Genomic DNA, 17221 nt, shown 5'->3' on the forward strand with positions numbered 1-17221 from the left:
AGAACACGCGTCTTTTTGCATTCCAATATTATTATTTTGGTCACGTCCACCGCTGCCCTTAAACAGACTAAACTTGCACGAACCAACCCTCCCTCCTTCCTCCCTCCACCTTCACCACCACCAGCAAAATTTTCAACGTAACTCTGCCTTCTCTCTCTCTCGATTTCTCACCCAATTATTTGGATACTGTTAAATACTGCTGGCGATACTACCTCCACAACCTCCACTACTACTACTTCTACTATTGCCACTGCTACGTCTAGCTATGTCTCTAAATGAACCGTTGACTAGTCAATAACCCATCACTTGACCAGATACATTCAACAGCTCCATCAAAAAAAAAAAAAAAAGTCGAAATAAATTTCAAGGCAAGTGTTTTTTTTCCCTCCTCATATACGAAGAACAATACAAGATGTATCATCATCACCATCAACAACAACAACAACAATCGTCAGCATCGGCTGACTCTGTACGAAAATCAAATAATCCGTTCAGACAACCACAACCACAACCACCTCTTGCTCAAAATGGCCACACCCACTCGTATAGCCCGCGGAAACCATCCAACTTGTCCACTTCTTCCAGCCAATTTGACAAGTGGGTGTTGAAAAACAAACAACTACTTGAAACCTCCGACGACGAGTACGCAGACGCAGAGTCCCATACTAGTCCCAATAGATTCTTGTCACATTATCACAGCAATACATCGATAGAAAGTATAAAAGACGATAGAAGACGTTTTTTGCCAACACCAGCACATTATAAAGCAAAGCCAGTGCCTATTAGAGCAGACAGCGACTCCAGTGTTGACTACAAAAGGTGTGTATCTCCTTACATTTTTTTTCTCGCTTTCGTTTCGTTTCACCTCATTACACTTCAATATGTTCCATTCAATCATTCAAGCATTTAACCATTTTTAACCACTAGCACATGAAACATGAAAACTCACGCGTCCTGTGTGTTTGCTGTTTCCCTTTCTTTCTCTCCTTCTCTTTCGACTCCACCCGGCTCGAGACAAAGAAGGAGAAACAGAACAATAGCGAGAGAGAGAGAGAGAGAGAGAAAAAACAAAGCAAGCAGCGGGGGAAAGGGAAGACTGAGAAAATTAGCGGAGTGTGGCGAGCAAAATTAGCGAGACAGCGAGAGCAGCTGGCAGCGCCCTGTTTCTCTCGTTCTAGAATACTACCTATCCTCCCCACCCCCTGGGCTCAGTCTCCCTTGCTCCTCCGCCTCAAATATCGAACAACACGACGAACAAAACAAACACAGTACCGGGGGATTGTTCTTTTTTTTTTTTTGTTTTATCGTTGCTATCTCCAAATTTTCTTTATAAAACTTGAAACGAAATTGATAAGCTTTCTCGACCCCTTTTTATTTGGATCTTTTTTTTTATGGAGTTGATTTGGTTGTCGATTTTCGATTCTTTTTACTAACGTCATCGTTGTAGACAAATGAAGTCAAACAATCCATTCGCTTCAGCATTAAACGAAGAAACTAGATCACCCGTGCGCGTGCGTGAACGTGAGCGGGCAACACCCCCGGCTCGTCCACCAAAACCAGAGGAGTTTGCTCCCCCTTCGTATGAAGAGGCTGCTGGGCCCGAAGCGGCCAAGAAGGAGTATAGGAGAGAAAAGCAGTCGTCGACTTCGACGCCCGCTTCGTCGAAAGAGCACCGTTCCCATTCAGACCCAGCTGGGCGTGGAAGCAAGCACCGGTCATCTTCTTCACGCCACAAACACTCGTCAAGAAACAAGTCTCCCAGCAAGAAGAAGGAAGCAGTGCCAGCAAAGAATTTGGACACTATAGACAAGTTGGACGTCACTGGCTTTTTCGGCGGCGGTTTCCACCACGATGGGCCTTTTGATGCTTGTACGCCTCATAGAAACAAGAATGCCAAGAAGGCACCAGTGATGGCGTTCCCCGTCGATGGCCCCAACAATTCAATTGCCGGCGCAGGTAACGTTGACAAGGATGCTCAGATGAAACTTGCGTTTGGAAACTACGAAGAGCCCGAGGTTGAACCACCAGCGGTGATCAAGACGAACAGAGTTTCCAATGATACATCCACTAGCATATATACTCCCAAGCAGAATCCGTCAGTCATCAACTTTGACTCGACCGCTAAAGCTGAGCCTATCCACGGGTTTTCCACCGCTGGGTTGGGCTCCACCACGTTTCTCGACGGTGCTCCAGCTCCCAAGGCTGCCGATGACAATCTCAACTTGAACAATGGCGGTTTGAGTAGAAAAAAGTCGTTGGTGCAAAGACTTACAAAAAGCAGCGGTTCCGATCTGAATTCAAGAAGAAGCTCAAATGATGGTTTGTACTCGGCCGTTTCGGATAACGAAAACAGCAGACGCGGCTCGTTGAATGGGGTAGAAACAAATTCTAGCCTTGATGACGATTTGAAGCCTCCAGGCAACTCGTTCATAAGAAGAGTCAAGAGTTTGAAAGTTAGAAAGTGATTATACATGTAGACTTACGCGCAAGCATCTTCATCTTCATCATCATCATCATCACCGTCATCTTCATCGTCATCGTCATCATCAATATCATTATAATTGCACAGTATGTAGTAGTATAAGTATAAGTAGTTGTATGTTTTGTTTTCTAATCCATTCTGTCAATTGTAGCTGGGGTTGAGTGGTTTTTCAAACAAAAGAACAAAAAAACGAAAAAAAAAAATACTGCAAACTTGAAAATTAAAACTGGAAAATTGAAAATTCGATTTACATCAATGCAAAAATTCCATCCCCCCCCCCTCCAAAAGAAAAATCTTACAACCCCATCACCAACTTTAAATGCTAAGACCTGCAACATACACGTTCAAACGAAGTTTGGGGACCTATTCGCTACCCGTGAACAAAACGTTGGAGATTCTAAAAGCAACAAATGCAAACTTTGAAGGTCTCTTTTCCCACGACGCCTTGAACCAATTGTGGTTCAAACAAGGCGCATCCATCACTTCAAACTTGAACCAACACTTGACGCAAGCTCATGAATTCAAAGATAAGGAACTCACGCTTGCCGAGCTTATCCACGCGACGCTGAACAAGCCCGACTTGGTGCACGTCCAGAAGAACGCCGCCAAATTGCACAACTTGATTGCATTTTTCGAAAACTTGCGCCCATTGACCGGTCCGCATGACATATCTAAACCGGGCCCGGAGCTGTTGTTATCGACGCCAAGCGACAAGTTCACTAATGTCCCCACTGATGAAAACTTGGTCGATTGGATCTCGCATTCGTTTGGCTCGATGCAAGAGTTTAGAAATTTGGTGATTAATACCGCGCACGCTATCAAGGGCGATGGTACCGTTTGGCTCGTGGCTGAAAGCACCGTGAGCCAGACCCATTTGAACAGGAGCTCCGCTGTGAGTCTGTCTCCTACATACCACAATTTGGCGCTTATCGCGACGTATAACCATGGTGTTGTCGATGACTCGGAACGGTCGGGACAAATTAGCAGAATGAAGAATTTGTTCGACGAAGGTGATGTTACTAGAGAGGGAGAAGGAAAAGATGAAGGGGAAGGAAACGGGGAGGAAGAAGGGAAGCAAAGTGCAAAAAAGACACCACCACCACCGCCACCAGTGGATCTCAAATTGGGCACTGCTGAACAAGCCGAATTGGACCACGCCTATGTAAATAAAAAATTGATCCCGGCTTTGGCGATTGATGCATCGCCAAGAAACTACCTCATTGATTACGGCGTTTATGGCAAACAACAATATTTGGATAACTGTTGGGAGTGTATTGATTGGGATGTCGTTTCTAGAAGATTGCCACCTAGAACCAAACAGGCATTTATCGTGTAAATAACAATAATAATGATAATAATCACAACCACAGGATATATATATAAAAACTATTTCTTTTTAATCACCAGTTTCACGATTTTTTCAACTTCATCCCAATCATCCGTGGGCACACGAGTCATCTCGATACCGCCAAAATAGTCCTTGATATAGTTTAAGATTTGAAGGTCCTTGGTGCTAGCAACTAGCGACACCGAGACTCCAACTCTGCCGAATCTTCCAGTTCTTCCAATTCTATGCAAATACGTCGACGGGTCAGGACGTCCTTCTTTCGTAGTTGGCAAATCGTAATTGACCACCATGGAAACCGAGGCGATATCGATACCTCGAGCCAACACGTTGGTAGTGATCAACACTTTTGATCTGCCTTCTCTAAAATCATCGATTAAGCGATCTCTGTTCTGAGTGTCTAATCCACCATGTAGAATCGAGACGGTGTGGCCTTCTTCTTTCATTCTAATGTACAAATTATCCGCAGTCTGTTTCTGCTCAACAAAGATAATCGATGAGCCAATAGTCAAGAGCCCGTACAATTCGCACAACACTTCAAACTTGTGCTGCTGGGAATTGCAGTCCATGTATAATTGTTTAATCCCAGCCACGTTCAACTCTTCTTGTTTAAGAGCCAACGAATTGGCATTAGGCACAAATCTCTCGGCGTACTTTCTCACATCTACGGGGAACGTGGCACTAAACAACACCAATTGACAATCTCTTGGTAGTTTCTGCTTGACCCTAAGACACGTGTCACCCAACCCCTGTGCTTCCAACATATTATCAGCTTCATCCAAGACAAAGACCTTGACTTTGGCAGTGCTGATGGCTCCGCGTCTAATCAAATCCATGACACTACCCGGGGTACCAACGAGAACCTGCGCCGTGACAGCCGCATGTCTCGCTACTGAGTCGGGAACCACTGACTGAAACGTAATCTTGGAAAACTTGCCCATGGTTTCCACAACTTCCATCGTTTGTCTCGCTAATTCCCGCGTGGGCGCCAAACATATACATTGGGGAGCCTTTATGTTTTCATCGACGCGAGATAGCATCGTTAATGAAAACGCAGCCGTCTTACCGGTGCCCGATTGCGACTGACCAATCATATTTCGAGCCGGGTTCGAGATGAGCAACGGTAAAGCTTTTTCTTGAATCTTGGATGGCTTGTTGAATTTCATGGCGTAGAGACCTTTCAATAGCTCGGGCTTCAAGCCCAATTCTTCAAACGATTTGACGGAATATAAAGGCGAGTTTGGGTCGGCCTGGATGTCGGCTAATTTGACCTCGACTTCGTATCTGTTGTCGATAAGGTTTGATTCCGGCTCATCCTCCTGATCCACCACTTTTGGTTTATCAACTTTGTTTTTCCCATCATCGCCATCATCTCCATCTTTCGACGCGGATTCTTTGTCCGCCTCGAATTTATCTCCCTCCTTCTTCAAATCGCCAGTTTCATTAGTCTTGGGTTGCTCAATCGAGGGCTTCTTGTCTCCTCCACCAGCCTTGGCCTTATCCTCTTCTTTCAAAGAGAGCCCCGAGAGTAAATTAGATGGATCGGCTTTTTGGTCATTCGTTTTCGGCGACGTCACTGAAAGACTAGCAAGAAGCTCAGATGCATCTGCGTCAATCTTCTTCTCCGTGGTCATCGTGTAGGTTGTGGAGGAAGTGGTGAGTGAGTGAGTGTTTGTTGCGTATAGTCGTCCCTTTTGTTGATTTCAAATCTGATTTTTCAGTGACATCCCGCGTGCTCACACTCTATTACTGCTGCCCACTGCCACCAACAATGTTCGCCGTGCAAACAAGAGTAGGAAATGCTCCAGACAATCTTCAGTCTACAAAGGATACGAAAGAATCTCTCTTTTTCTTTTTTAATTTCGTAGAATTAACCTTATAGCTATAAATTACAAAGTTGAAGTGAGGTGAGATGAGGTGAAAGGGGGATTGCGGTCTTGAGTTGCGTGAGCATTGATCATTATGCGGCAAAAGTTTATCTCAATGGCATGAATCTCGATGAAGCGTTACCAGCTCTTCCGTGTCTAACTGGGGTGTATGTGATTGAGAATTCTCCCAAGTAGTGGCCAACCATTTCTGGTTTGATTTCAACAGTGTTGAAAACTTTACCGTTGTAAACACCAACAACTGAACCAATCATCTCTGGGACCACAATCATGTTTCTCAAGTGGGTCTTGACGATAGCTGGCCTTTCGTTTGGCTCGGTGGCGGCTCTAGCAGCTCTCAATTTCTTGATCAAACCCATTGGCTTGGCATCCAAACCTCTAGAGAATCTTCTTCTGACTCTGGCACCACACAACTTGGTGAACTCTTCAGTTGGCATTTCAACCAAGTCTTTCAAGTCAACACCCTTGAAGGAGAATTGTTTGAATGTTCTCTTCTTTTTGTCAGCTAGAGATAAATAGTTAGTATTCCAAGTTCGCGTAACTTTCCAGAATCATTTCCGAGTTTGACGAAGATACCAAGACCCCAAGGTAAACAGGCAGCGGCGAATAGCTCAACACGTAGAGGAGAATCTATCCAAACGTAATCCCATTCATCACTTTAAAATGCTTTCCAAGATGGGCTCAAACTGTCCCTCCCTTCGTCTATCCCTCTTTCGTGCTCTCAATATATCCCCCTGTTACCGTCATTCCAATTCCGGTTTGGATCCTGGGTTTCAGAAAGTCGACATACCAGCGTCAACCATGTTCTATGTGTATGTGGTGTTGTATATCTACCGTTTGGCAGTGAAAATTCAATGTCCCAAAAATCTTTTTTTTTTCAACTAGTATTGGTGAGAGAGCGTACTCTCTAGCTCGGGATACACACAGTATACTCACACAGTATACACACTCACACACGCACTCGCATACAACATAGTGGCCTTTCGCTGGTAACGACACTACTGGTATGGAAACATTTGGTAGCATACTTCAATGCCCTTTCAGCCCTAATCATATGCACGTGCTCAAACTGCATACAACTTATGAAGGTCCCTGTCTCTTACACACACACACTCTCTCTCTCTTTTGCAACAACCAACCTATGGGCCAGGAAAATTGAAAAATTGACTTTGCAGAGCGAACGCCAATTTTGCAAGAGGAGCCCTTCTCACCAACCAAAGGATAGTCTGCCGTTTGTTTGCTTAAAAGTGATTATTCTACACGTCCAAACACAATGAAATACTTAGCTGCCTACTTGTTGTTAGTCCAAGGTGGAAACGCCTCCCCATCATCGCAAGACATCTCCTCCTTGTTGGAGTCGGTTGGTGTCGAAGTTGAAAGCGACAGATTGTCCCTCTTGTTGAGAGACTTGGAAGGTAAAGACATCGGTCAGTTGATTGCTGAAGGAAACACCAAGTTGGCTTCGGTTCCATCTGGAGGTGCTGCTGTCTCAAGCTCTGCAGGTGCCGGTGCCGCTGCCGGTGGTGCTGCTGCCGAAGAAGCTGCTGAAGAAGCCAAGGAGGAAGAAAAGGAAGAGTCTGACGATGACATGGGTTTCGGTTTGTTTGACTAAATGGAACATTCGGAGAGAGAGCTGATTCTATACTAGAGAATGAGTTCGAGAGAACCGTTTATGTATTTAGTTCACCGTTATGAAGTCGGATGAAATGAAAATAAAAAAAAAAACAACAAAAAACAAGCATCAACCTTGAATCTGTAGCTACGCCCTTTTCCTTTTATCCACGACGTAGGAAACTGAAGGAGTAACGTCTTGATCGTGAGGTGATTGAGGAGGTTGATGGGGGAAAAAACAACAAAAAACAAGCATCAACCTTGAATCTGTAGCTACGCCCTTTTCCTTTTATCCACGACGTAGGAAACTGAAGGAGTAACGTCTTCATCGTGAAGTGCTTGAGGGGAAAAAAACAACCAATCTGTGCTCTTTGCAATACCCGCACACAGACCCTACTTTCCACACCTGAGCTCGAGGCTCATGGCGCAATGCCAATGCCGGTGCAGACAGAGGCGGCGGCGGCGTTTCCATTTCGAACCTCTTCTTTTTCTTCAATCCCGAGTAAACCCTTTTTCAAAGACACCGGCGATGAACACAACAGCCAGAAATTAGACAAATAGCCCACAAGTGGAGCTCTCGTTATTTACAAAAAAAATATGCCCCGCGGTCAGTACCCAACTCTTCTCTGGCACTTGAACAAAAAATAACAAAGAGTATCACTAGACTCATCTCGACATAAAACTCTAGAGTCCTACTCTTGCATTGAACTTGAAAAGAAAGAGTCTAGAATCAGCACTGTTCTAGATTGAAGCTAGAGCCCTAACTAGAAAATAAGGCAGGCAATAGTTTTTTCTTTTAAATGTTCACCATCTGTTGTTCATGTTTTCCCCTTGTTTCTTTTTTTTTTTTCGCCACTTCAGCTAAAGACTCATGAGTGGCAAGACTTGATCCCCGTGGAAAGGACGGTAGGTTTCTATTGTTAATTCCCCAGGCGGCATTTGACATACGCACGGTGGGGGGAAGAAGAGTAACTGAGGAAGCTAGGCTGCTCCATAAGCGGTTTTACCTAAAAAAATGAAAAGATTCCATCCATGCCTCATGCTTCAGGCCCTGATGGAAGCGCAAAATATACAAAAAGGGGCATGCGCTTGTCACTACAGTAACCCAGTTGTAGAGAGGTGGTGAATCCACCCAGTAGAGAAAGTGCACCTTTCCATCCGCTAAGCTATAGCCCATAGTCATCATTCTTCTAGAAAAATCCGAAAGGTGGAAGCCGTGTAGAACGTCAGCAGAGGGTGTGGCGTTGCCACACTACTTGCGACTTTTTGATCCCGAGACATTTACTACTTTTGTGTGGGTGTCATATTTTCGCGGGAGCGTCGCTAAATCGCGCCGCGACAAAACAATTCCGCGCTGTAATGAACCATACACGTACTACGTGGTAATAATAAGAGAACACACCAAAAAGAAAATAATGTCACTGTCACTGTCACTGTCACTGTCAGAGTAGCCGTCAGCGTGGAACATTCCACGAGATTCTAAAGCTATTTTGCGCTTCAGTGGAACAGTTTTCTACGCGGATGGGGATGGAGAGGAAAACACCGCGAGGGAACAAACAGGTTACCACTGGGCCCGACGGAGAGGATTCTCTTTCCTGTTCTCGTTCTCTTCTCTTTGACCGCGGTTCGTGTTGCCGGAGATAGCGACTGTTTTCTGTCCCTGGTGTTACGCCCGGCGCAGATCTCTTGTTCTCTTCAATCTGATTGTTACAAGGGGAAAATGTGTGTCTCGGTAAATGCGACAAGTTCCCTGGGCTTTTTTTGCCACCGGAAAAATCTACGCGGGTTACCGAAATAGCTCATTTTCGAGCAAAAGAGTATCCCGCTTGCGAGAAGAGGGTTATAGGCGGGAATAGTCAAAGTTCTTTCAATGATTGTGTTGTGTTGCTAGAGAAACAGCACCGACCATGTGTCCATAGTTCAAGCAAAAGAAACTAGTGGGGTCCCGCAGCGAAAGAACATGTTTCACGGCCTGTTACTGAAAATGGTGCTCCAAGCTAGAAGCGCAGTTGAATCATTGGATACGCGGCGGATGGTGACGAATGGGGGGACCAACAGCTCAATTATATCCCTACTCCTTACTTATCAAGTATAAACCTCTATCGTTTGGTTTATTTTTTTTTTTGTTCTCACGCTTGCTGGAGAATAGACTAGAACGTTGCGTATGGCCCACTCTTGTTTGATTAGACAGACACGAGAGATGGAATCAATGCCAAGTGGGTTGAATCCTTTCCTTTTCTTTCTTTTTCAATTTTGGCGGGTTTCATGTTTTGGATCGTCATTTAAGGTTACTCCAGCAATATGCCGCGAGAGGCAAACCTTTCTTCTTCCGCGTAAAAAAAAAACCATGATGGCTCTGGAATTAAAGAATCATGTATTTTGCCACCAGGAAAACGCAAAAAAAGGTACGGGGTTACTGTGTTCATGAGGGAAGGACCCACCCTCGAAGATCCAGTTTTGCGAGAATGTCCACGTCTCTGTCTACATCTGCTTTGTCTGTCTTTGATGCCCACAGAGTGAGCAAACTGGACAAGAGATGATTGAGTTTTTTCCAGTTTGCGATAATTATCGAAAAGCCGAGATAGTTTATTGTTTTAGCTTTTTTTTTTTTCCAGAGACAAACCCACCGCCCTCTACCAAAAAGTGCCATTTACCGTTGTGCATTTGATTTTCCGAGCTGTTTACTTCGCGTAATGTGGAACCATCTCCATGTGGAAGGATGAGAGGACTATGAGAGGATGTCGGTGATCAAACTGGAAAACCTTGTCAGCAAAATGATTTAAATATACCTGCAAGCTGCACATTTTTCATCGTATGCCAATCACGCTGTGTTCCATATCGTTTATCACATCGCAACTAGTCGATAAAGCTTAAAGTGACAAACAAAACAAGCAAACACAATCAATGAATCAAGGTCTTTGGCCAGCATCTTCAGTCAACTCCATGCCGAGGAGAAGCAACTTCCAATTCACATACGATTCGGATCATTATTTGCTCCATCTTATATACCAGAACTGCCAGGAGATATTCACCAGAGGAAACAAGATTAAAACATGGGAAAAAGTCTTGACATGCTTCAACAACAAGTTCAATGCGAACATTGTCCAAAGTCGAACCATTAACCAGAGATTTCAGACTTTGAGGAAGAACTTTGAAAACCGGTTGCGGCATGAGGGTCACCCGGCTCATTTTAATGAAAATGAAGCTTGCTTGATGAAGATCACCGACTTCATGTTCCAAACTAATTGTATTCAAGAGCACCCTTTTCAAGAATATGGCGGCTGGGCAAGCGGCGGCGAAGACGAAGAAGTGACAACAACAGCCCCGGCAACAGCGGCTGTAACCGTAGCTTCGTCGTCACCGGTGGACTTGTCACCGGTGGACTTGAAACTTGACAATGTAACGTCTCAGAATATTCTGCCTGCTAGCGACCCATATGCCGCTTCTCGAACACAAACACAAACAGGCCGTGATGTATTTTCCAACCCGATTCCAACTGTCCCCGGCGTCAGCAACTCGTTTCAAAATGGTTCCTTGTCGGTGGACGATACGCGCACGAGGACAGAGTCGTCAGTGAGCAGCCTATATGACGACGAATTGATTGCATCAGCCATCAACCCAAGCAACTTTGGCGACTCCACCTTGAGCGCAATCCACGATGCACCAAAGCTCGACACAAGAAACATCGACACCAAGACTCGCGACTTTGGCAACTTGCTCAGCGCAGACGAGCAATTTGCCTCTGACGGCAGCAGAGTCCCAAGGGCAAAAGGATGGGATTCAGCACCAGTATTCGGCACATCTACAATCTCGCCTCAACCGCAGCCTTTGCCTCAGTATCAGCATCAGCTGGAGCCTATCATTAAAACAAGCAAGAAGCGTCATCTACGAGAAGATACGCGAGAGGTGTTTTCAGAACAGATCGCGGCACTTGAAAGACAATTCAGCGCCGAGTTTAGTGCGGTGCGTGCGGATCTTGACCAGTTTAAAAGGGAATCTAATCAGCGCATGGATAAGATTTTACAGTTACTCGAGACAATAGCTACGTCGAGAGCATAGAGTATAATAGAGAAACACTTTTTGTTTTTGCTTTTTATTTATTTTTACAAGGTTTTCACGGTTTTCACGGTTTTCAGTTTACTTCAGTTCAGTATGTTTTTTTTTAGTTTCTTCAATATACACGCCACCTCGAATTACAGGTTAATCTGAGTCCGAAATAGAGTTCAAATAGGTTCGGTTGGAATAGTATTATTGCTTTGCCTATATTTTTTTTTTCTTCTTTGAGAGTAAAGTGTATAAGTGTTGCATCTATTGGGGAAATCAATCTAAATCTTTTTCACACCATAAAGTGTAGGTAATCTAACTACTTCATCTTATGCTTTTGTTTCCATCTGTTCTCTCTTCTATTCTGACATCTTTGGCACTTTTTTATCTAGCAAGCCTCCGTCCTTCTTTTCCTGGCCTTGGTTGACATATTTTTTGCCAAACACTAGTAGCAACAACTTCTCATATAGTTTGAAAAGATAACCCGCGGCAACAAGTATACCGCCGCCGATAGTTCCAATCTTTGCGATAAACTGCAAAAAGGGGATCCTCTTTTCAGTAATGGTCAATTTGATAGGTTCAAACTCGTATCTGAAATAGATACCCGGTACCCCCTGAGCTCGTTTCGACACCTCATCAATCTTGATAACATAATGGTTCTCCGTCAACGAGTACTGATTGGTGTCTACTTGCAACCCCAATTTTTCATAAACCGTGGGCACAACTTGCGCGTGATAAACGTACGCCTGCAAATTCTCGGGTGTGATTTTCCCCGTGGCATCCAACGGGTTGCTCAAAAAGGGGAAAAACTCACCAAAGGAAAACTCTTGAATCGCATGCGTGAAATTGAGTGCCTCGATGGGCACATGCAGCCGGTCACGGTAGCCAAAGCCTTTGCCTGTGATGCGGAAATCGCCCTTGACTTGATTCACGGGGATCGAGCCAAAGATGTGGCACGCGGGAGCATCTTCATTAACTCGCTGTCCTTGCAGCCGAAACTCAGCGCGTAGACTATCCTGCATCACCGCGTCCAACTCTGGTGTCTCGTGGAAATCGTTGGGGTTGTTCATCCTGAACCCTTGCGGTATAAAGAAATTCAACCCTTCGAAATTCAAGGTTTCGCCAGCTAAAAAGCGGTCGCGTGTAATGTCCTCCACGTTGGTATGGATAAACTCGCAGGGCATGGCCACGATCATGTCGACATTGATGGTCAACTCTGATCGTATGACATTGTCAACGAGAAATTGTCTGTCCACGTATCCGCCAATGAACCCTCCCACCTCGATCCATAGTATGAGTAGCCCAAAAAAATAGGTTAAAAGTGTCGAGTACCCTCCTCGCTGTGACCGCACCTGGTGCTGCGGATCAACTTTGGGGAAAGCGTCAAAAGTCTTGACTTTTTTGGAAAAAGAATCCATCTTTTCCTTCTCCTACTCTTTTTTTTCCTCGGGTTGTCCTTGCGTTTGCGCGAGTGTGGGTGGGTATGTGGGATTTCACTTGGTTTGTTCGGTAACGTGTATGTGTTCTGGTTTGAAAATTTCCAAGTTGATGTCTACGAGGGAGTGCCAAAAAAAAGCTAGGCTACCGGGTCTCACACCCCGGTTATCATGTGGCGAAGGCAGGCTCATCCTCCTCATCATCATCACCATCACCAATGGCGAACAACAACAACAATTTAGAGTTCTCAGATGACCCAAGGCTACAAGAGTTACAGTCATGTGGAATGATATACGAGAGCTTGAGGCTCGAAGAAGACAAGTGTGTGGCGTCGATAACCATCCCCCTAAAAGTTGCTCCCACAAGGCTCAACTTGATAGATAAGACCGATGAGGGGGAAACGAGTGTCCTTTCTTCAGCCACCATTACGCACTTGACCCCCATAGATGTCGCTATACGGCTAGTTGAAGGCTACCCCGAGAGCCGACCTCCAGAAATAAAATTGAGCTGTCCAACTATAGATGAAGATGTTCTTGGCAATTTGCAACGAGATCTACTACAAATCTGGGACGATTACCGGGATCTAGTTGTGTTTAGCATTCTTGATCACATCCATCAAAACACTGAAACTATAGCCCCGAGCAAGGTGGAGGTATTTAGCATCGGCGAGTTTGTCAGGATCCTCGAGCACGACCAGTTTTGCAAGCAGGAAGAATTCAACGGCAAAACGTTCACGTGCGAGATTTGTCAATCGGACTACAAGGGCACAAACTGCACCCAGTTTGAAAACTGCCAACATGTCTTTTGCAACGAGTGCTTGACAAGCTTTTTCACCGCCAACATCGTCTCGGGCGAGATTGACAAGATCCATTGCCCCGAGTTCACCTGCACAAAGAAACATCTAAAAGACAAAGCCGAGTTGTTGAACCTTGAAGCGTGGATGATGAGCAACACCAACGTGAGAGACATTGTGAAAAATTTGCAGACCCCTCCCGTGCCGATGACTATTTTGAAACAACTTCTCGCGCCAGAGCTCATTGAGCGGTATCTCAAGCTTTTCAAAAATACCCAGTTTGAGCTCGTTGGTAGACTACTTCCGAACCGACTAGTCCGATGCCCACGCACTAATTGCGAAGAGATGATATTTCGAGAAGAATTGAACGAGCGGCTCGTGGTCTGCCCTGTGTGTCGATATGCCTTTTGCTTCAACTGCCTCATGTCCTACCACGCAAGGTTCAAACAATGCGCAAAAGTGACCGAAGACAACAGCGCATACGGCGGGATTCCCGTTGAGTGCTTGGAGAGTTACCCCTCACTAGCGCCCGGTTCGAACGAACGGAAAATCCTCAATGCAAAATACGGAATGAAACGGATCCTACTAGCGGTTGACGAATACCAAATGGACCAACTATTTGAGTCGATGATGAAGCAGGGGACAAACTTGAACAAATGCCCCAATTGCGGGGCTGTCATTGAGAAAAGTGACGGTTGTAATCGCATGAAATGCGGCAAGTGCGACACTCATTTCTGCTTCAACTGCGGCGACCGCATCGGCAAGACGTACGACCATTTCTCAGACAAGTCGTCGAACTGTTACGGCTTGCTATTCTTTGGCATGCCTGGCGTCGAAGAATAGAAACATTTTTGACAGGCCTACGGCTCTTTCACGTGACAGGTCCTCCCTTATGTCCTGTCCCCGTCCAAGTTCCTGAAGAAACTTTTCTCGGTTGGAACCTCTGAGACCATACTATCATTCAGAGTCTTTTTTCTTACAGGTCTCCCCACCTTCATACATGAATAGACAAGTTTCCCATTCTTCTTTTGATTCTTTTCACTTTCATGATGTCTAAGCCTTCTCACCTTAAGTCTTCTCTCCATTTTCAAATCAAATAAATCCATGAGGTTCCGTTCTTTTTTTTTTCCCTTTATTGTAAATTGCAACTTCTCTGGGAATGTCAAGGGGGGTATAAAATTCAAAAAAAAACAAAAAAAACAAAGGAAACACAACTTATTTTTATCTGAAACCCACTCTCTCACTATATTGTTCAAAACTCACGCCACAAGACGTAGCCAAAAACCAGGTTTGTTATGGAGGGGGAAAAGAAGAAGAAGATCAAGCGCAGCCGCAAGGGCTGCCATGCTTGCAAGAGGCTAAAGATCAAATGCGATGAGCAAAAGCCCAAGTGCAGCTACTGCACCAAGAGGAACTTTGACTGCGATTATTCAATGAAACTTACGTGGGGAGGGCGACCGTACAAGGACGCCAGCAAAAGGAGTAGCAGCAAGAACTCGTACCCGTCAGCACCTCAGACACCCAAGGACAAGGAGTATTTGAAGGAGAATCTCAACCGCACTTTGAGCAAGGAGATGCATATTGTGCCGGAAAATGAACTGCTCGCCAGCGTGTTTGCTCCTCCTCCTCCTCCTCTTCTTCTTCCCCACGAGCACGAGATCCATACTCCCATTACACCGCTCAGCAGTTTCTTAATCCCCGCTGGCACGGCGACGAGCTTGCTTGAGGGCGGCAACAGGGGCAATGATAGTAGTGTATTGCCCATTTCAGACAACCCACCTTTGCCTTTGCCTATGCTGCTGACGCAGACGGGCATACCCTTGGAGGAACATGGCTTGGTTCCTGCTGGGTTAGACGAGCTTGAAAGGACAATTACTAGGAGAACCGGCGGCGAGTTCCAGTTCATACCCAGAAACTCGGCCATATTGCTGGACTTTATGGAGAGATTCGATGGCCAAAACAACTGGACCCATGCAGATGTTTTGTCTAGTCTATCGTCATACACCCAGGATTTATCGGCGATTGAACAGTATATGCCGTCGCAAGCTGGGCATTTGGTCCCAGACGTGATGCCATTGGTTTATCGGCCTCGCGCTCCTTTGAGGGCAGAACAAGAACCGGTGCAACCGCCGTTACTAGGCGTGGATGCTGAAAAGGAGAGGCCGGAATATTTTTTCAGCCAAATACCGCGACAGCTTACCCCGCTCCCGTCGTTGTTGCTCGAGGTGCCCTTTTACAGAGACTTGATGCATTTTTGGGTGAATGTCGCGTCCCAGCACTTGGTGCCGGCACCCTCGGGGATCTACAAGGAGAATCCATTCAGAATCTTGCTTCCACAAATGGCGATGGAGTACTCCTCGGTGTTGACGATATTGCTTGCCTTTTCCGCCAAGATAAGAGCCCTGCTTATAGGCACCAATGACGTGCCAGATGAGATTATTGAAAAGTTGATGTCGAGGTCCTGTAGCGAGCTACTCCATCTATTGCAGGACAATACGAAAGCCACCTCCGACCAGACCTTGGCGACTGCTTTGCTCTTGTCCTGTTTTGAGATTTTCGATTCCAAAGACTTTAGCAAGCACCGCGCGCATACCATTGGGGCACGCCAAATCATCAAAGCAAGGTCAATGGTCTCTATGGAAAGAACCAATTTGTCAGGGAGCGACAAGGACGTGACGTTTTTTTTGTTGCGCTGGTTTGTTTACATGGATGTCATTGGAGCGCTTTCAGCTTCAAAAAACTCGGATAAATACCTTTTAATCACTGACGACTTGGGAAGCTATGAGCCGGTGAGCTCAGTGGTGAGCTTGAATTACGATAAACAAGTGAGCGAAAACTCGAGCTCGTTGGACGTTGACCGCATGATGGGGTTTGACCTCCAGCTTTTGTCGTATTTTGCCAAAATCACGCTCGTTACCAGGAAAATCAGCGACTATTTAAAGCAAGAAGGCGCACACTCCGTTTCGATCCCGCTCGAGCTCATCTCCGAGGTTTTAGAAATCAAAAAGGCATTGCAGGACCAATGCTCGAGAGAGGAGGATTCCATGACAGAGCGTCAAAAGAAGATTGTTGAAGTTGGAGACGAGTCGAGAGCAAAAGAGATTGAAATATTGAAGTGCACCAACCGGATATTCTGCGATGCGGGCACCATCCACTTGTACCGAAGAGCGCTTCACATTCCAAGAAGATCACCCTTGGTGCAAAACTTGGCCAGCAACATTGGCCTCTTGACCGTGAAAATGATCCCGGCAAAGTCGCCCACGGAAACATGTTGTATATTCTGTTTCTTTACCGCGGCTTGTGAAACCTTGGACGTGAGGCTTCAAGAGTTTTTCAAGACCAAGTTCCAGGAGATGAGTGACATGGGCAACATCAATGCAAAAAAGAGCTTGCAGATTATGAAACACTGCTGGTCAAGTGGAGACGACTGGCTTCAAGCTGCCGAGAAGTTGAATTTGGACTTTGCCTTGTTCTGAAAAAAACCAAGAAACAATTCCCCCCTTTCCCCCCCCAAACCATCGCGTCTCCTTTCCTCTTTTTTTGCTCTAATTGTTTTTAAAATCTCTACAGTACGTGTCTTGCCTCTTCCTGCTACGTACGTGGGGGGGCTAAACACGCTCTGT

At 45.5% G+C, this 17221-nt stretch overlaps 9 protein-coding genes across 9 annotated transcripts; 6 read left to right on the plus strand and 3 right to left on the minus strand. All coding sequences in view use genetic code 12, as the record gives it.

Moving 5' to 3' along the window:
* Positions 1-412: 412 nt before the first annotated feature.
* Positions 413-2465, plus strand: LODBEIA_P32760 (uncharacterized protein; the record flags this gene model as incomplete). The annotated part of the gene is made up of 2 exons (XM_066973368.1): positions 413-819; positions 1448-2465. The coding sequence occupies 2 exons, from the start codon at positions 413-415 to the stop codon at positions 2463-2465; spliced, it is 1425 nt and encodes a 474-aa protein (XP_066830214.1).
* A 336-nt stretch (positions 2466-2801) lies between these two features.
* On the plus strand, positions 2802-3818 carry LODBEIA_P32770 (mitochondrial 37S ribosomal protein mS43; the record flags this gene model as incomplete). The annotated part of the gene is made up of 1 exon (XM_066973369.1): positions 2802-3818. One exon carries the CDS (start codon positions 2802-2804, stop codon positions 3816-3818), a length of 1017 nt encoding a protein of 338 aa, XP_066830215.1.
* Positions 3819-3868: 50 nt separating this feature from the next.
* LODBEIA_P32780 (uncharacterized protein) lies at positions 3869-5461 on the minus strand (the record flags this gene model as incomplete). Its single annotated transcript, XM_066973370.1, has 1 exon — positions 3869-5461. The coding sequence occupies one exon, from the start codon at positions 5459-5461 to the stop codon at positions 3869-3871; it is 1593 nt and encodes a 530-aa protein (XP_066830216.1).
* A 341-nt stretch (positions 5462-5802) lies between these two features.
* Positions 5803-6516, minus strand: LODBEIA_P32790 (40S ribosomal protein uS19; the record flags this gene model as incomplete). Its single annotated transcript, XM_066973371.1, has 2 exons — positions 5803-6218; positions 6504-6516. 2 exons carry the CDS (start codon positions 6514-6516, stop codon positions 5803-5805), a joined length of 429 nt encoding a protein of 142 aa, XP_066830217.1.
* Positions 6517-6986: 470 nt separating this feature from the next.
* On the plus strand, positions 6987-7325 carry LODBEIA_P32800 (ribosomal protein P2; the record flags this gene model as incomplete). Its single annotated transcript, XM_066973373.1, has 1 exon — positions 6987-7325. The coding sequence occupies one exon, from the start codon at positions 6987-6989 to the stop codon at positions 7323-7325; it is 339 nt and encodes a 112-aa protein (XP_066830218.1).
* Positions 7326-10228: 2903 nt separating this feature from the next.
* Positions 10229-11383, plus strand: LODBEIA_P32810 (uncharacterized protein; the record flags this gene model as incomplete). Its single annotated transcript, XM_066973374.1, has 1 exon — positions 10229-11383. One exon carries the CDS (start codon positions 10229-10231, stop codon positions 11381-11383), a length of 1155 nt encoding a protein of 384 aa, XP_066830219.1.
* Positions 11384-11727: 344 nt separating this feature from the next.
* Positions 11728-12786, minus strand: LODBEIA_P32820 (uncharacterized protein; the record flags this gene model as incomplete). The annotated part of the gene is made up of 1 exon (XM_066973375.1): positions 11728-12786. One exon carries the CDS (start codon positions 12784-12786, stop codon positions 11728-11730), a length of 1059 nt encoding a protein of 352 aa, XP_066830220.1.
* Positions 12787-13022: 236 nt separating this feature from the next.
* On the plus strand, positions 13023-14441 carry LODBEIA_P32830 (uncharacterized protein; the record flags this gene model as incomplete). The annotated part of the gene is made up of 1 exon (XM_066973376.1): positions 13023-14441. One exon carries the CDS (start codon positions 13023-13025, stop codon positions 14439-14441), a length of 1419 nt encoding a protein of 472 aa, XP_066830221.1.
* Positions 14442-14893: 452 nt separating this feature from the next.
* LODBEIA_P32840 (uncharacterized protein) lies at positions 14894-17074 on the plus strand (the record flags this gene model as incomplete). The annotated part of the gene is made up of 1 exon (XM_066973377.1): positions 14894-17074. One exon carries the CDS (start codon positions 14894-14896, stop codon positions 17072-17074), a length of 2181 nt encoding a protein of 726 aa, XP_066830222.1.
* Between the last annotated feature and the right edge of the window lie 147 nt (positions 17075-17221).

This window comes from Lodderomyces beijingensis (assembly GCF_963989305.1).
Source record: "Lodderomyces beijingensis strain CBS 14171 genome assembly, chromosome: 4".
NCBI classification, from domain to species: Eukaryota; Fungi; Ascomycota; class Pichiomycetes; order Serinales; family Debaryomycetaceae; genus Lodderomyces; species Lodderomyces beijingensis.